The sequence below is a fragment of the Salvelinus namaycush genome, chromosome 3 (assembly GCF_016432855.1).
Source record: "Salvelinus namaycush isolate Seneca chromosome 3, SaNama_1.0, whole genome shotgun sequence".
In the NCBI taxonomy this organism is placed as follows: Eukaryota; Metazoa; Chordata; class Actinopteri; order Salmoniformes; family Salmonidae; genus Salvelinus; species Salvelinus namaycush.
The window spans coordinates 90,887,765-90,901,927 of record NC_052309.1 but is presented as its reverse complement, the minus strand read 5'-3'; the positions used below and the strand labels follow the sequence as shown (position 1 = coordinate 90,901,927).

General features: G+C 44.1%; 1 protein-coding gene across 1 annotated transcript; it reads right to left on the bottom strand.

Annotated features, from left to right (window-relative positions):
- Window positions 1-285: 285 nt before the first annotated feature.
- Window positions 286-12,875, bottom strand: rsad1 (radical S-adenosyl methionine domain containing 1). The gene is made up of 10 exons (XM_038987121.1): window positions 12,556-12,875; window positions 11,979-12,112; window positions 11,000-11,204; window positions 9,104-9,326; window positions 8,563-8,705; window positions 7,497-7,560; window positions 6,101-6,248; window positions 5,456-5,510; window positions 2,555-2,658; window positions 286-1,760 (listed from the first exon to the last, which is right to left on the bottom strand). Exons 1-10 carry the CDS (start codon window positions 12,697-12,699, stop codon window positions 1,637-1,639), a joined length of 1,344 nt encoding a protein of 447 aa, XP_038843049.1. The 5' UTR covers window positions 12,700-12,875; the 3' UTR covers window positions 286-1,636.
- Window positions 12,876-14,163: the final 1,288 nt, after the last annotated feature.

The following is a 14,163-nucleotide window of genomic DNA, read 5'->3' as shown; positions in this document are numbered from 1 at the left end:
TCAGGTCAGGGCTCACAGGGCTCAGGTCAGGACTCACAGGGCTCAGGTCAGGGCTCAGGTCAGGGCTCAGGTCAGGGCTCAGGTCAGGGCTCAGGTCAGGGCTCAGGTCAGGGCTCAGGTCAGGGCTCAGGTCAGGACTCAGGTCAGGACTCAGGTCAGGACTCAGGTCAGGACTCAGGTCAGGACTCAGGTCAGGACTCAGGTCAGGACTCAGGTCAGGACTCAGGTCAGGACTCAGGTCAGGACTCAGGTCAAAAGGAGTTACATTTATAGGGAATGCACACAATTTCTTTAATGAGCATGAATGACCATTAATATGAGAATGAATAGTAGAAAGCACTTTACATTTTTATTGAGTAAGAAATTAAACCAACTATACATTTCACAGACTTGGCAATCGGTTATAATTATCCTATTATAAATGTGCTCTTCTTATTAACCCATGTACACTATAACTACAATACACTCAGCGTGTCAAGAGGCCCATCTCAACAAGCCTCCACAACACGCTCCAGTCTACAGTGTTGTGATGCTGTCTTCAGGCTTAAACAACACGCTCCAGTCTACAGTGTTGTGGTGCTGTCTTCAGGCTTAAACAACACGCTCCAGTCTACAGTGTTGTGGTGCTGTCTTCATGCTTAAACAACACGCTCCAGTCTACAGTGTTGTGGTGCTGTCTTCATGCTTAAACAACACGCTCCAGTCTACAGTGTTGTGGTGCTGTCTTCATGCTTAAACAACACGCTCCAGTCTAGTGTTGTGGTGCTGTCTTCATGCTTAAACAACACGCTCCAGACTCTTCTTGGTGGATTACATGCTGTGTACCTGTCAGACCAAGCCTTTCATCACAGCTGATGGACAACAGAAGGTTTAAGCCCGTCTGTCTAATCTGGCATCTGCTCTGCACCTGGGCCAGATACAGGGACCACGACCGCGTCACTCTCTCTCTGCCAGGTGACCCAGCCCCCTGCTCACCCACTCTCTCTCTGTCAGGTGACCCAGCCCCCTGCTCACCCACTCTCTCTCTGTCAGGTGACCCAGCCCCCTGCTCACGCTACATCTCCTCACACTATGATGATGGGGAAGCAGAGATCCATTAGAGGGACCTTGACAATAACAGTGGTTCACTACAGCGCTGATGACAGATAACTAGATAAGCGTGGAGAAACTGGAGTCCGTGGCACGCTAACCTTTTATTTAACTGCTGCTTTTGGTAACTGCTTGTCGTGTGTGTGTGTGTGTGTGTGTGTGTGTGTGTGTGTGTGTGTGTGTGTGTGTGTGTGTGTGTGTGTGTGAGAGAGAGATTACCTCTACTACATTGAAGGGGTACAGAATGATTTGTTCATAGAGGACATGGTGTGGAGAACCTTCCCGGCAGCATCCTGTTCAACTGTAAATATCCTGTACAGATCTTTATCAGCATCTCAGGCCCATCTAACCCGTCACTGATCACAACATGGTGACTGTAGTTTAGTGTCATCTTACTGCAGCTAATCTACTTCATCAGTGGAGATGGTAGATTAGACCCGTATCTACAGTTCATAGTGGCTGCCGGGTTAGTCTCTGGGTCAGTCTCCGGGTCAGTCTCCCCGTCAGCCAGGCTTGGAGCCCCTCTGTCCTCCATCTCTCTGGTCTCCTATGGTGGCCCCCTGGCCTGCTGCTCCTGGAGCCCCTGGGTGATGTAGGCCTCCAGCAGCAGCAGCAGGGTGGGTAACATGCTGTCCAGTAAGGCCAGGCCCTGCCACGAGCACCGCAGACCCCTACACACAAGACAAAAGGGGTTGTCAGTGTTTCCCAAACTCAGTCCCGGGACCCCAAGGGGAGCACGTTTTGGGTTTTGCCCCTACCACTACACAGCTGATTCAAATAGACTCATACAGACACAGAGATACAACTACTGGGTCCCACTTTAAACAAACCACAAGTTATAAGGCTTGTCTGTTGAAGGTCTGGGTTACCTGTCATCCAGGATTAGAAGGCCTGTCTGTTGAAGGTCTGGGTTACCTGTCATCCAGGATTAGAAGGCCTGTCTGTTGAAGGTCTGGGTTACCTGTCATCCAGGATTAGAAGACCTGTCTGTTGAAGGTCTGGGTTACCTGTCATCCAGGATTAGAAGACCTGTCTGTTGAAGGTCTGGGTTACCTGTCATCCAGGATTAGAAGGCCTGTCTGTTGAAGGTCTGGGTTACCTGTCATCCAGGATTAGAAGACCTGTCTGTTGAAGGTCTGGGTTACCTGTCATCCAGGATTAGAAGACCTGTGTTGAAGGTCTGGGTTACCTGTCATCCAGGATTAGAAGACCTGTCTGTTGAAGGTCTGGGTTACCTGTCATCCAGGATTAGAAGGCCTGTCTGTTGAAGGTCTGGGTTACCTGTCATCCAGGATTAGAAGACCTGTCTGTTGAAGGTCTGGGTTACCTGTCATCCAGGATTAGAAGGCCTGTCTGTTGAAGGTCTGTGTTACCTGTCATCCAGGATTAGAAGACCTGTCTGTTGAAGGTCTGTGTTACCTGTCATCCAGGATTAGAAGGCCTGTCTGTTGAAGGTCTGGGTTACCTGTCATCCAGGATTAGAAGGCCTGTCTGTTGAAGGTCTTGTACTTCAGAGGATGAGCTGAGAATCTGGTGTAGATCTGCCCTGGGACTGAACAACTGCCAATGCTGCCACAGAAATAGCACGAATCAGAGACATAAAGACAGATGTAGACAGGAAGTAAGGTGAATCAGAGACATAAAGACCGATGTAGACAGGAAGTAAGGTGGACCAGAGACATAAAGACAGATGTAGACAGGAAGTAAGGTGGACCAGAGACATAAAGACAGATGTAGACAGGAAGTAAGGTGGACCAGAGACATAAAGACAGATGTAGACAGGAAGTAAGGTGAACCAGAGACATAAAGACAGATGTAGACAGGAAGTAAGGTGAATCAGAGACATAAAGACAGATGTAGACAGGAAGTAAGGTGAATCAGAGACATAAAGACAGAAAGTAAGGTGAATCAGAACAATTGTGTGGAACATACAAATACTGAACACAACATCAGGTTAAAAAATGCTTTTATCACTGATGGCCCCTATTGATGCAAACAATGAATCTAGAAACAACTGAAACGTCCTCTTGGTTTAGCATATACTGTGTATATATATACTGTATAGTATGTGGACAGACTATGTAAACATAATCTGACCAAATGATGTGAGACTTTTGGTTCTGGGTTAACCGAGATTACCTGGTGAGTGATGCCGTCAGTATTCTGGGTTAGCCTAGATTACCTGGTGAGTGATGCCGTCAGTATTCTGGGTTAGCCTAGATTACCTGGTGAGTGATGCCGTCAGTATTCTGGGTTAACCTAGATTACCTGGTGAGTGATGCCGTCAGTATTCTGGGTTAGCCTAGATTACCTGGTGAGTGATGCCGTCAGTATTCTGGGTTAGCCTAGATTACCTGGTGAGTGATGCCGTCAGTATTCTGGGTTAACCTAGATTACCTGGTGAGTATTGCCGTTAGTATTCTGGGTTAACCGAGATTACCTGGTGAGTGATATCGTCAGTATTCTGGGTTAACCTGGTGAGTGATGCCGTCAGTATTCTGGGTTAACCGAGATTACCTGGTGAGTGATGCCGTCAGTATTCTGGGTTAACCGAGATTACCTGGTGAGTGATGCCGTCAGTATTCTGGGTTAGCCCAGATTACCTGGTGAGTGATGCCGTCAGTATTCTGGGTTAACCGAGATTACCTGGTGAGTGATACCGTCAGTATTCTGGGTTAACCTAGATTACCTGGTGAGTGATGCCGTCAGTATTCTGGGTTAACCTAGATTACCTGGTGAGTGATGAGGTCAGTATTCTGGGTTAACCTAGATTACCTGGTGAGTGATGCCGTCAGTATTCTGGGTTAACCTAGATTACCTGCTGAGTGATGCCGTCAGTATTCTGGGTTAACCTAGATTACCTGCTGAGTGATGCCGTCAGTATTCTGGGTTAACCTAGATTACCTGGTGAGTGATGCCGTCAGTATTCTGGGTTAACCTAGATTACCTGGTGAGTGATGCCGTCAGTATTCTGGGTTAACCTAGATTACCTGCTGAGTGATGCCGTCAGTATTCTGGGTTAACCTAGATTACCTGCTGAGTGATGCCGTCAGTATTCTGGGTTAACCTAGATTACCTGGTGAGTGATGCCGTCAGTATTCTGGGTTAACCTAGATTACCTGGTGAGTGATGAGGTCAGTATTCTGGGTTAACCTAGATTACCTGGTGAGTGATGCCGTCAGTATTCTGGGTTAACCTAGATTACCTGGTGAGTGATGCCGTCAGTATTCTGGGTTAACCTAGATTACCTGGTGAGTGATGCCGTCAGTATTCTGGGTTAACCTAGATTACCTGGTGAGTGATGCCGTCAGTATTCTGGGTTAACCTAGATTACCTGGTGAGTGATGCCGTCAGTATTCTGGGTTAACCTAGATTACCTGGTGAGTGATGCCGTCAGTATTCTGGGTTAACCTAGATTACCTGGTGAGTGATGCCGTCAGTATTCTGGGTTAACCTAGATTACCTGGTGAGTGATGCCGTCAGTATTCTGGGTTAACCTAGATTACCTGGTGAGTGATGCCGTCAGTATTCTGGGTTAACCTAGATTACCTGGTGAGTGATGCCGTCAGTATTCTGGGTTAACCTAGATTACCTGGTGAGTGATGCCGTCAGTATTCTGGGTTAACCTAGATTACCTGGTGAGGGATGTCGTCAGTATTCTGGGTTAACCTAGATTACCTGGTGAGTGATGTCGTCAGTATTCTGGGTTAACCTAGATTACCTGGTGAGTGATGTCGTCAGTATTCTGGGTTAACCTAGATTACCTGGTGAGTGATGCTGTCAGTATTCTGGGTTAACCTAGATTACCTGGTGAGTGATGCCGTCAGTATTCTGGGTTAACCTAGATTACCTGGTGAGTGATGCCGTCAGTATTCTGGGTTAACCTAGATTACCTGGTGAGTGATGCCGTCAGTATTCTGGGTTAACCTAGATTACCTGCTGAGTGATGCCGTCAGTATTCTGGGTTAACCTAGATTACCTGGTGAGTGATGCCGTCAGTATTCTGGGTTAACCTAGATTACCTGGTGAGTGATGAGGTCAGTATTCTGGGTTAACCTAGATTACCTGGTGAGTGATATCGTCAGTATTCTGGGTTAACCTAGATTACCTGGTGAGTGATGCTGTCAGTATTCTGGGTTAACCTAGATTACCTGGTGAGTGATGCCGTCAGTATTCTGGGTTAGCCTAGATTACCTGGTGAGTGATGCTGTCAGTATTCTGGGTTAACCTAGATTACCTGGTGAGTGATGCTGTCAGTATTCTGGGTTAACCTAGATTACCTGGTGAGTGATGCCGTCAGTATTCTGGGTTAGCCTAGATTACCTGGTGAGTGATGCCGTCAGTATTCTGGGTTAACCTAGATTACCTGGTGAGTGATGCCGTCAATCAAACGCAGTCCCATGACCAACACTTCCTCCAATCTGCAATCAGATGAATAAAGTTAACAAGTTGCTACAGTATATTATCTGCCATGCTGTGAGAAAGGAAGCCTTGTCCGAGTCAGAACAGGACTTCCTGTTTCTGACGCCTGAAAGCTTGATGTACAAATACAACCCCTGAATAGAATCCCATGCTATGAGTGAGTCTGGAGTATTATTAGTAGTAGATCATTAACGTGCAGCACCGTGTGAACCCTGCAGGTGAACAGTCTGAAGAGCAGACAGTAGATCAGCCGACTCAGTCAACCAGTCTGTCCATGCCCTCTACTGGCTGATATGGGGAGTGCACTTACTGATTTTTTTAAGCGTCATGAAATGTGATAGTTTGTTATTCCCGATCTACAGTGACGAGAACCTTACCGCGATGACGTGGCACGACACAATTTTCTGTTTGCACAGACGGACCACTTAGAAGTCAACTCATGGTGAAAATAGTTATCTTACCCACTCAGAGATCATAAAATATTAAGAAATTGACAGGAGTTTCATTCTGGAGTGGATTATCCCTTTAATGAGCAGCACGGTGTGAACTCTGCAGGTAAACAGCCTGAAGCGGAAAGTAGTTGACTCACAGTCCCAGGTGGGTGAGGGGTATCCTGCGTCGAGTCCCGTGACCCCTCTGCTGCACCTCTCTCAACCAGACATCAGGCTCCAGAGTCTGGGTACGGGCCTCTCGACACACATCCCCCTCTCCATGGGGGACGAAGCGACCATGGGCACCTGGTAGACAGAAGAGTCCCTCTTCAAATAAACAACCACAGATAAAGGCTTTATAGAGCATCCATAACAGTGTTACAGAGCATTCATTAAGTCTTTATAGAGCATTCATTACAGTGTTATAGAGCATTCATTAAGGTGTTATAGAGCATGCATAACGTATTTATAGAGCATTCATTACGGTGTTATGGAGCATTCATTAAGGTGTTATAGAGCATGCATAACGTCTTTATAGAGCATTCATTACGGTGTTATAGAGCATTCAAAAAGTCTTTAAAGAGCATTCATAAAGTCTTTATGGAGCATTCATTACGGTGTTATAGAGCATTCATTACGGTGTTATAGAGCATTCATAAAGTCTTTATAGAGCATTCATTACGGTGTTATAGAGCATTCATTACGGTGTTATAGAACATTCATTAAGGTGTTATAGAGCATTCATAAAGTCTTTATAGAGCATTCATTACAGCGTTATAGAGCATGCATAACGTCTTTATAGAGCATTCATTACGGTGTTATAGAGCATTCATTACGGTGTTATAGAGCATTCATAAAGTCTTTATAGAGCATTCATTACAGTGTTATAGAGCATGCATAACGTCTTTATAGAGCATTCATTACGGTGTTATAGAGCATTCATTACGGTGTTATAGAGCATTCATAAAGTCTTTATAGAGCATTCATTACAGTGTTATAGAGCATCATAACGTCTTTATAGAGCATTCATTACGGTGTTATAGAGCATTCATAACGTCTTTATAGAGCATTCATTACGGTGTTATAGAGCATTCATTACGGCGTTATAGAGCATTCATAAAGTCTTTATAGAGCATTCATAAAGTCTTTATAGAGCATTCATAAAGTCTTTATAGAGCATTCATTACAGTGTTATAGAGCATTCATTACGGTGTTATAGAGCATTCATTACGGCGTTATAGAGCATTCATACAGTCTTTATAGAGCATTCATAAAGTCTTTATAGAGCATTCATAAAGTCTTTATAGAGCATTCATTACGGTGTTATAGAGCATTCATTAAGTCTTTATAGAGCATTCATTACGGCGTTATAGAGCATTCATAAAGTCTTTATAGAGCATTCATAAAGTCTTTATAGAGCATTCATAAAGTCTTTATAGAGCATTCATTACAGTGTTATAGAGCATTCATTACAGTGTTATAGAGCATTCATTACAGTGTTATAGAGCATTCATAAAGTATATATAGAGCATTCATAAAGCACTATTAACTCACCTGGGCCCACTCCAAGATACTGACTGGCCTTCCAGTAGCTCATATTGTGTTGGCTGATGGCACCCTTCAAAACAAACAGAAAGTACATAACAGATGTGTGCTGACTGTAGCAGGTAATATTCATATTCAATAGTTACCACAACCAATACAGCACAGAGAATAGCCTGGTGTTTCTACTGCAGGGTTTTCTACTAAAGGCATTTCTACAACAGGGTTTTCTACTAAATGTATTTCTACAGCAGGGTTTTCTACTAAATGAATTTTTACTGCAGGGTTTTCTACTAAATGTATTTCTACAGCAGGGTTTTCTACTAAATGTATTTCTACAGCAGGGTTTTCTACTAAATGTATTTCTACAGCAGGGTTTTCTACTAAATGTATTTCTACAGCAGGGTTTTCTGCTAAATGTATTTCTACAGCAGGGTTTTCTACTAAATGTATTTCTACAGCAGGGTTTTCTACTAAATGTATTTCTACAGCAGGGTTTTCTACTAAAGGTATTTCTACAGCAGGGTTTTCTACTAAATGTATTTCTACAGCAGGGTTTTCTACTAAATGAATTTTTACTGCAGGGTTTTCTACTAAAGGTATTTCTACAGCAGGGTTTTCTACTAAAGGTGTTTATACAGCAGGGTTTTCTACTAAATGTATTTCTACAGCAGGGTTTTCTACTAAATGTATTTCTACAGCAGGGTTTTCTACTAAAAGTATTTCTACAGCAGGGTTTTCTACTAAAGGTGTTTATACAGCAGGGTTTTCTACTAAATGTATTTCTACAGCAGGGTTTTCTACTAAAAGTATTTCTACAGCAGGGTTTTCTGCTAAATGCATTTCTACAGCAGGGTTTTCTGCTAAATGTATTTCTACAGCAGGGTTTTCTACTAAAAGTATTTCTACTATAGCACAGTGGTAGGACAGACACAAGGACACACACACACACACACACACACACACACACACACACACACACACACACACACACACACACACACACACACACACACACACACACACACACACACACACACACACACACACACACACAGAGAAAGAGAGTAGAACTTACATTTCTTGCAAAGTTGGACACCTCATACTGCAGATAGCCTCTCTTCTGAAGAATCCTCCTGGCAGATTCATACATGACAGCTGTGATGTCATCACTGGGCACGCTCAGTTGGCCTTTCTGGACCTGCCTGAAGAGCTGTGTGCCTGCAGTTGACATGTTTACATTGGAGTCATTTAGCAGCAGAATCTCTTATCCAGAGTGACTTACAGTCAGGTCATATATTCATACCTATTACCTGTCAATCACTACAGCTACTAACTCAACTACGCTAAGTAAAAACAACCACATATCACAGTCACTGCAAGTAAAACCTTCTTGAAAATATCTGCAAATTCAGTCTGCTGGGGCGGTGTAGTGGTGGTGTTCCTGCTACTGTCTCCCCTGTAGTCCTCTCCTCCATCTCCCCATCTGTACCTGTCAATTCAACTTCTAAATACCCCAAAACGATCAGTGTTAGGAAGACATGCCTCTCTCCAGGGTCAGCTGGTACAGGGAGACGTGGTCATCACACACCAAACCTATCAGTGTTAGGAAGACATGCCTCTCTCCAGGGTCAGCTGGTACAGGGAGACGTGGTCATCACACACCGACAGCAGCTCATCCAATTCCAACTCCCAGGATGCAACGCTCTGACCAGGACGTCCGAACATGACGTCAACCGACACCCTACCCGGGCAGAGCCTCCGAGCCTCCGCCACGGTCTGCAAAGCATGCTGGGAGTTATGGTCTCTCCCCAGAACCTTCAGGTCGTCGTCCCGGAGAGACTGTTGGTTGAAAAGAAGCAGACATATGAGACATGTTAGAACAGTGTCTCCTTCAGCTCCCCGACCAGCTCTCCTTCCACATAGGAAAAGGACAACTGGCTCTCAGAACAAAGCTAGTGATCCGTGACTGACTGTTCAGAACAAAGCTAGTGATCGGTGACTGACTGTTCAGAACAAAGCTAGTGATCGGTGACTGACTGTTCAGAACAAAGCTAGTGATCAGTGACTGACTGTTCAGAACAAAGCTAGTGATCGGTGACTGACTGTTCAGAACAAAGCTAGTGATCAGTGACTGACTGTTCAGAACAAAGCTAGTGATCAGTGACTGACTGTTCAGAACAAAGCTAGTGATCAGTGACTGACTGTTCAGAACAAAGCTAGTGATCAGTGACTGCCTGTTCAGAACAAAGCTAGTGATCAGTGACTGACTGTTCAGAACAAAGCTAGTGATCAGTGACTGCCTGTTCAGAAAAAAGCTAGTGATCAGTGACTGGTCTGTTTAGAACAAAGCTAGTGATCAGTGACTGACTGTTCAGAACAAAGCTAGTGATCAGTGACTGACTGTTCAGAACAAAGCTAGTGATCAGTGACTGCCTGTTCAGAACAAAGCTAGTGATCAGTGACTGACTGTTCAGAACAAAGCTAGTGATCAGTGACTGACTGTTCAGAACAAAGCTAGTGATCAGTGACTGACTGTTCAGAACAAAGCTAGTGATCAGTGACTGACTGTTCAGAACAAAGCTAGTGATCAGTGACTGACTGTTCAGAACAAAGCTAGTGATCAGTGACTGACTGTTCAGAACAAAGCTAGTGATCAGTGACTGACTGTTCAGAACAAAGCTAGTGATCAGTGACTGACTGTTCAGAACAAAGCTAGTGATCAGTGACTGACTGTTTAGAACAAAGCTAGTGATCAGTGACTGACTGTTCAGAACAAAGCTAGTGATCAGTGACTGCCTGTTCAGAACAAAGCTAGTGATCAGTGACTGACTGTTCAGAACAAAGCTAGTGATCAGTGACTGCCTGTTCAGAACAAAGCTAGTGATCAGTGACTGGTCTGTTTAGAACAAAGCTAGTGATCAGTGACTGACTGTTCAGAACAAAGCTAGTGATCAGTGACTGACTGTTCAGAACAAAGCTAGTGATCAGTGACTGACTGTTCAGAACAAAGCTAGTGATCAGTGACTGACTGTTCAGAACAAAGCTAGTGATCAGTGACTGACTGTTCAGAACAAAGCTAGTGATCGGTGACTGACTGTTCAGAACAAAGCTAGTGATCAGTGACTGACTGTTCAGAACAAAGCTAGTGATCGGTGACTGACTGTTCAGAACAAAGCTAGTGATCAGTGACTGACTGTTCAGAACAAAGCTAGTGATCAGTGACTGACTGTTCAGAACAAAGCTAATGATCAGTGACTGCCTGTGTTGCATCACACTCTTATCCTCCAGGGACTCCTCTCCTTCCTCCCTTTCCACCAGTAACAGTGTTTTCTGTTGTTTCAGTGTCCGTAGCAGAAATGGGTTTTATGGGAAAGGGTTGCTAGTCTCCACCTAACCGTTCTCATTACTCGTATAGTCCAGGGGATGTACAGGAGGACGTACTTCAACACTTCTGAGAACGCTTTCTGGAAATCTACAATGTGCAACTGACTGAACACCAGCCTTAATCTCACCTGCACCCCGATGGAAAAACGGTTGACACCAGCATGGAGGAAGTCCTCCAACTTAGAGCTTCCTACGGGGGTGGGGTTGACCTCCAGAGTGACCTCCGCCTCCTCTGATAGTCCAGAGTGCCGGGCAACCGTCTCTAGGACCGCAGCGATAGTGGAGGGGTGGGCCAGGCTGGGAGTCCCACCTCCAAAAAACACAGAGGTGATCCTGAAGATGAGAGAGAGAGACATGGAGAGAGAGAGAGGGAGAGATACAGAGGGAGAGAGACATGGAGAGACATGGAGAGAGAGAGACATGGAGAGACATGGAGAGAGACATGGAGAGAGAGAGACATAGAGAGAGAGAGAGACATGGAGAGAGAGAGAGAGAGACAGGGAGACAGAGAGAGAGACATGGAGAGAGAGAGACATGAAGAGAGAGAGAGACATGGAGAGACATGGAGAGAGAGAGAGAGAGACATGGAGAGAGAGAGGGAGAAACATGGAGAGAGAGAGAGAGAGAGAGACATGGAGAGAGAGATGGAGAGAGAGAGACAGAGAGAGAGAGAGACATGGAGAGAGAGAGAGAGACAGAGAGACAGGGAGACAGAGAGAGAGACATGGAGAGAGAGAGACATGAAGAGATGGAGAGACATGGAGAGAGAGAGAGAGTGAGAGACATGGAGAGAGAGAGAGAGAGAGAGACATGGAGAGAGAGAGAGAGAGAGAGAGAGAGAGAGAGAGAGAGAGAGAGAGAGAGAGTTAGATGTTAAAATAGAAAGAAGAAAAAATGCTCAGACTATTGTGCTTGGAGTTGAACTCCAGGAAGAGGAGCCTGAGTGAGTCTGAGTGAGTCCCCTCTTCCCTCCATAGTCAGCCTCAGGCACGCTGGAAATAGTGCACTGTTTAGGGAACAGGGTGGCATTTCAGATGCTCCCAGGGAGACACTAAAGCTAAAGGCGATGGCCCACAGAGGAGGGTTGAATTTAGACGGTAAACCTACCGGGACACCTGGCTGAGCTTTAGTAAGGTCTCCGTCTCCCGCTGGAGACACTCCAACATGACGTCCTGGTTGTCAGAGCGAGGAATGTACTTGTTGAAGTTACAGTAGGAGCATCTCTTCAGACAGTAAGGCCACTGTGAACAAGAGAGGATCAGGGTTAGTTACAGTAGGAGAATCTCTTCAGACAGTAAGGCCACTATGAACAAGAGAGGATCAGGGTTAGTTACTTTATTTAACTAGGCAAGTCAGTTAAGAACAAATTATGATTTACAATGACGGCCTGTAACATATGTAACATAATGTAACATAATGTGCTATTAAATGTGACTATTTTCAGATTCAAAGTACCATAGCTGTAATGTTTTTGTAACTGTTTGAATATGTTATGTGGTGAATGATCTTGATTGAATAATCTTGTTTGTTCTCTGAAATGACTGAGAAAGTGTTCGTTGAAATCGTCTCTCTCTCATTCATTGCCTTTTGCGAGGATAGCTAGCAGAAAGAGGGACGGTAGGCAGAATGGTAGAGAGGGAGAGATGCTCATTGAATATAATGTTAGTAGTCTACCAATACTCACGTGAACATAGAGTGAAGCCTCGGTTGAGAATGGTGGAGAGGAGAAACCGGCTAACGTGGAAACTGCACCACTCACTTCACTACTGAAACACCGACCCACGAAGACCGCAGGCCCTCGGACAGCTGTTAAAAATGTTCTCAGCATCCTTTCACTCAATATGTGAGCTAATGTCAGACAATCATTTCAAGTTGTTGCACTACTGTACAGTAACGTTACCTCGTAAGTTGGTTGCCTTTCAACTGTAACACCAACCACGTGCAAGTCAAACTAACCGGTTATTTTAGTAACAATGTAACACCATGTCGATGTATCTATCCGTGATTTACCGCGGGCATAATCATGACATGACACAATGTAGCTAAAACGTTACTGTCCATAGACCGTGCAATAGCATGCGATCAACTTCCTACCGCAACACACATCTTGAAACAGGAAGACAACAAACCGATGTCCGTTGTGTAATACCTATGACGACCAGACGGTGGTGCTATTTCGCTTGATTTAAATTTGCCACCTTGCTGTACAGACAGTCTGATGGGCCAGACAATTCATTTTTCCCAGGGCCAGGAGTTGTTCCTGGTAAAGTAGTGGTCGGGAAAAAACTCTTATCATATATTTTGGCCTCCAAAACAGTCAGGCCATTAGTGTAACTTTATATAGAGACATGTGACCACTGAGCACCATCTACAGCAGACTAATCTCATCTCTAACCATATTGTGGATCGGGAGATGTCAGATGTCTCCAGGCAACAGGTTGTAAGAGAAATAGAGCCGTGACAGGAGTTTGATTATCTAGACGTGTTCACAGGCGACAAGAGCTAAATGGCAGTAGACTAATGGAAATGGAAACATCTGTTTCTAAAAATCTCTGAAGTTGGAGACTTTTATCTCCCTCAACAACTTTAAACATCTGCTATCTGAGCAGCTAACCGATCGCTGCAGCTGTACATAGTCCATCGGTATATAGCCCACCCAATTTACCTACCTCATCCCCATACTGTTTTTATTTATTTACTTTTTGCTCTTTTGCACACCAGTATCTCTATTTGCACATGATCATCTGATGATTTATCACCCCAGTGTTAATCTGCTAAATTGTAATTATTCGCTCCTATGACCTATTTATTGCCTACCTCCTCATGCCTTTTGCACACATTGTATATAGATTCTCTTTTTTTTTTCTTTTTTTCCCCTACTATGTCATTGACTTGTTTATTGTTTACTCCATGTGTAACTCTGTGTTGTTGTCTGTTCACACTGCTATGCTTTATCTTGGCCAGGTCGCAGTTGCAAATGAGAACTTGTTCTCAACTAGCCTACTTGGTTAAATAAAGGTGAAATAAATAAAAATAAATAAATAAATATGGAAATAAATGGAAACATCTATTTCTATGGAAACAAATGAAAACATCTATTTCTATGGAAACAAATGAAAACATCTATTTCTATGGAAACATCTATTTCTATGAAAACATCTATTTCTATGGAAACAAATGAAAACATCTATTTCTATGGAAACATCTATTTCTATGGAAACAAATCGAAACATCTATTTCTATGGAAACATTTGGAAACATCTATTCCTATGGAAACAAATGGAAACATTAT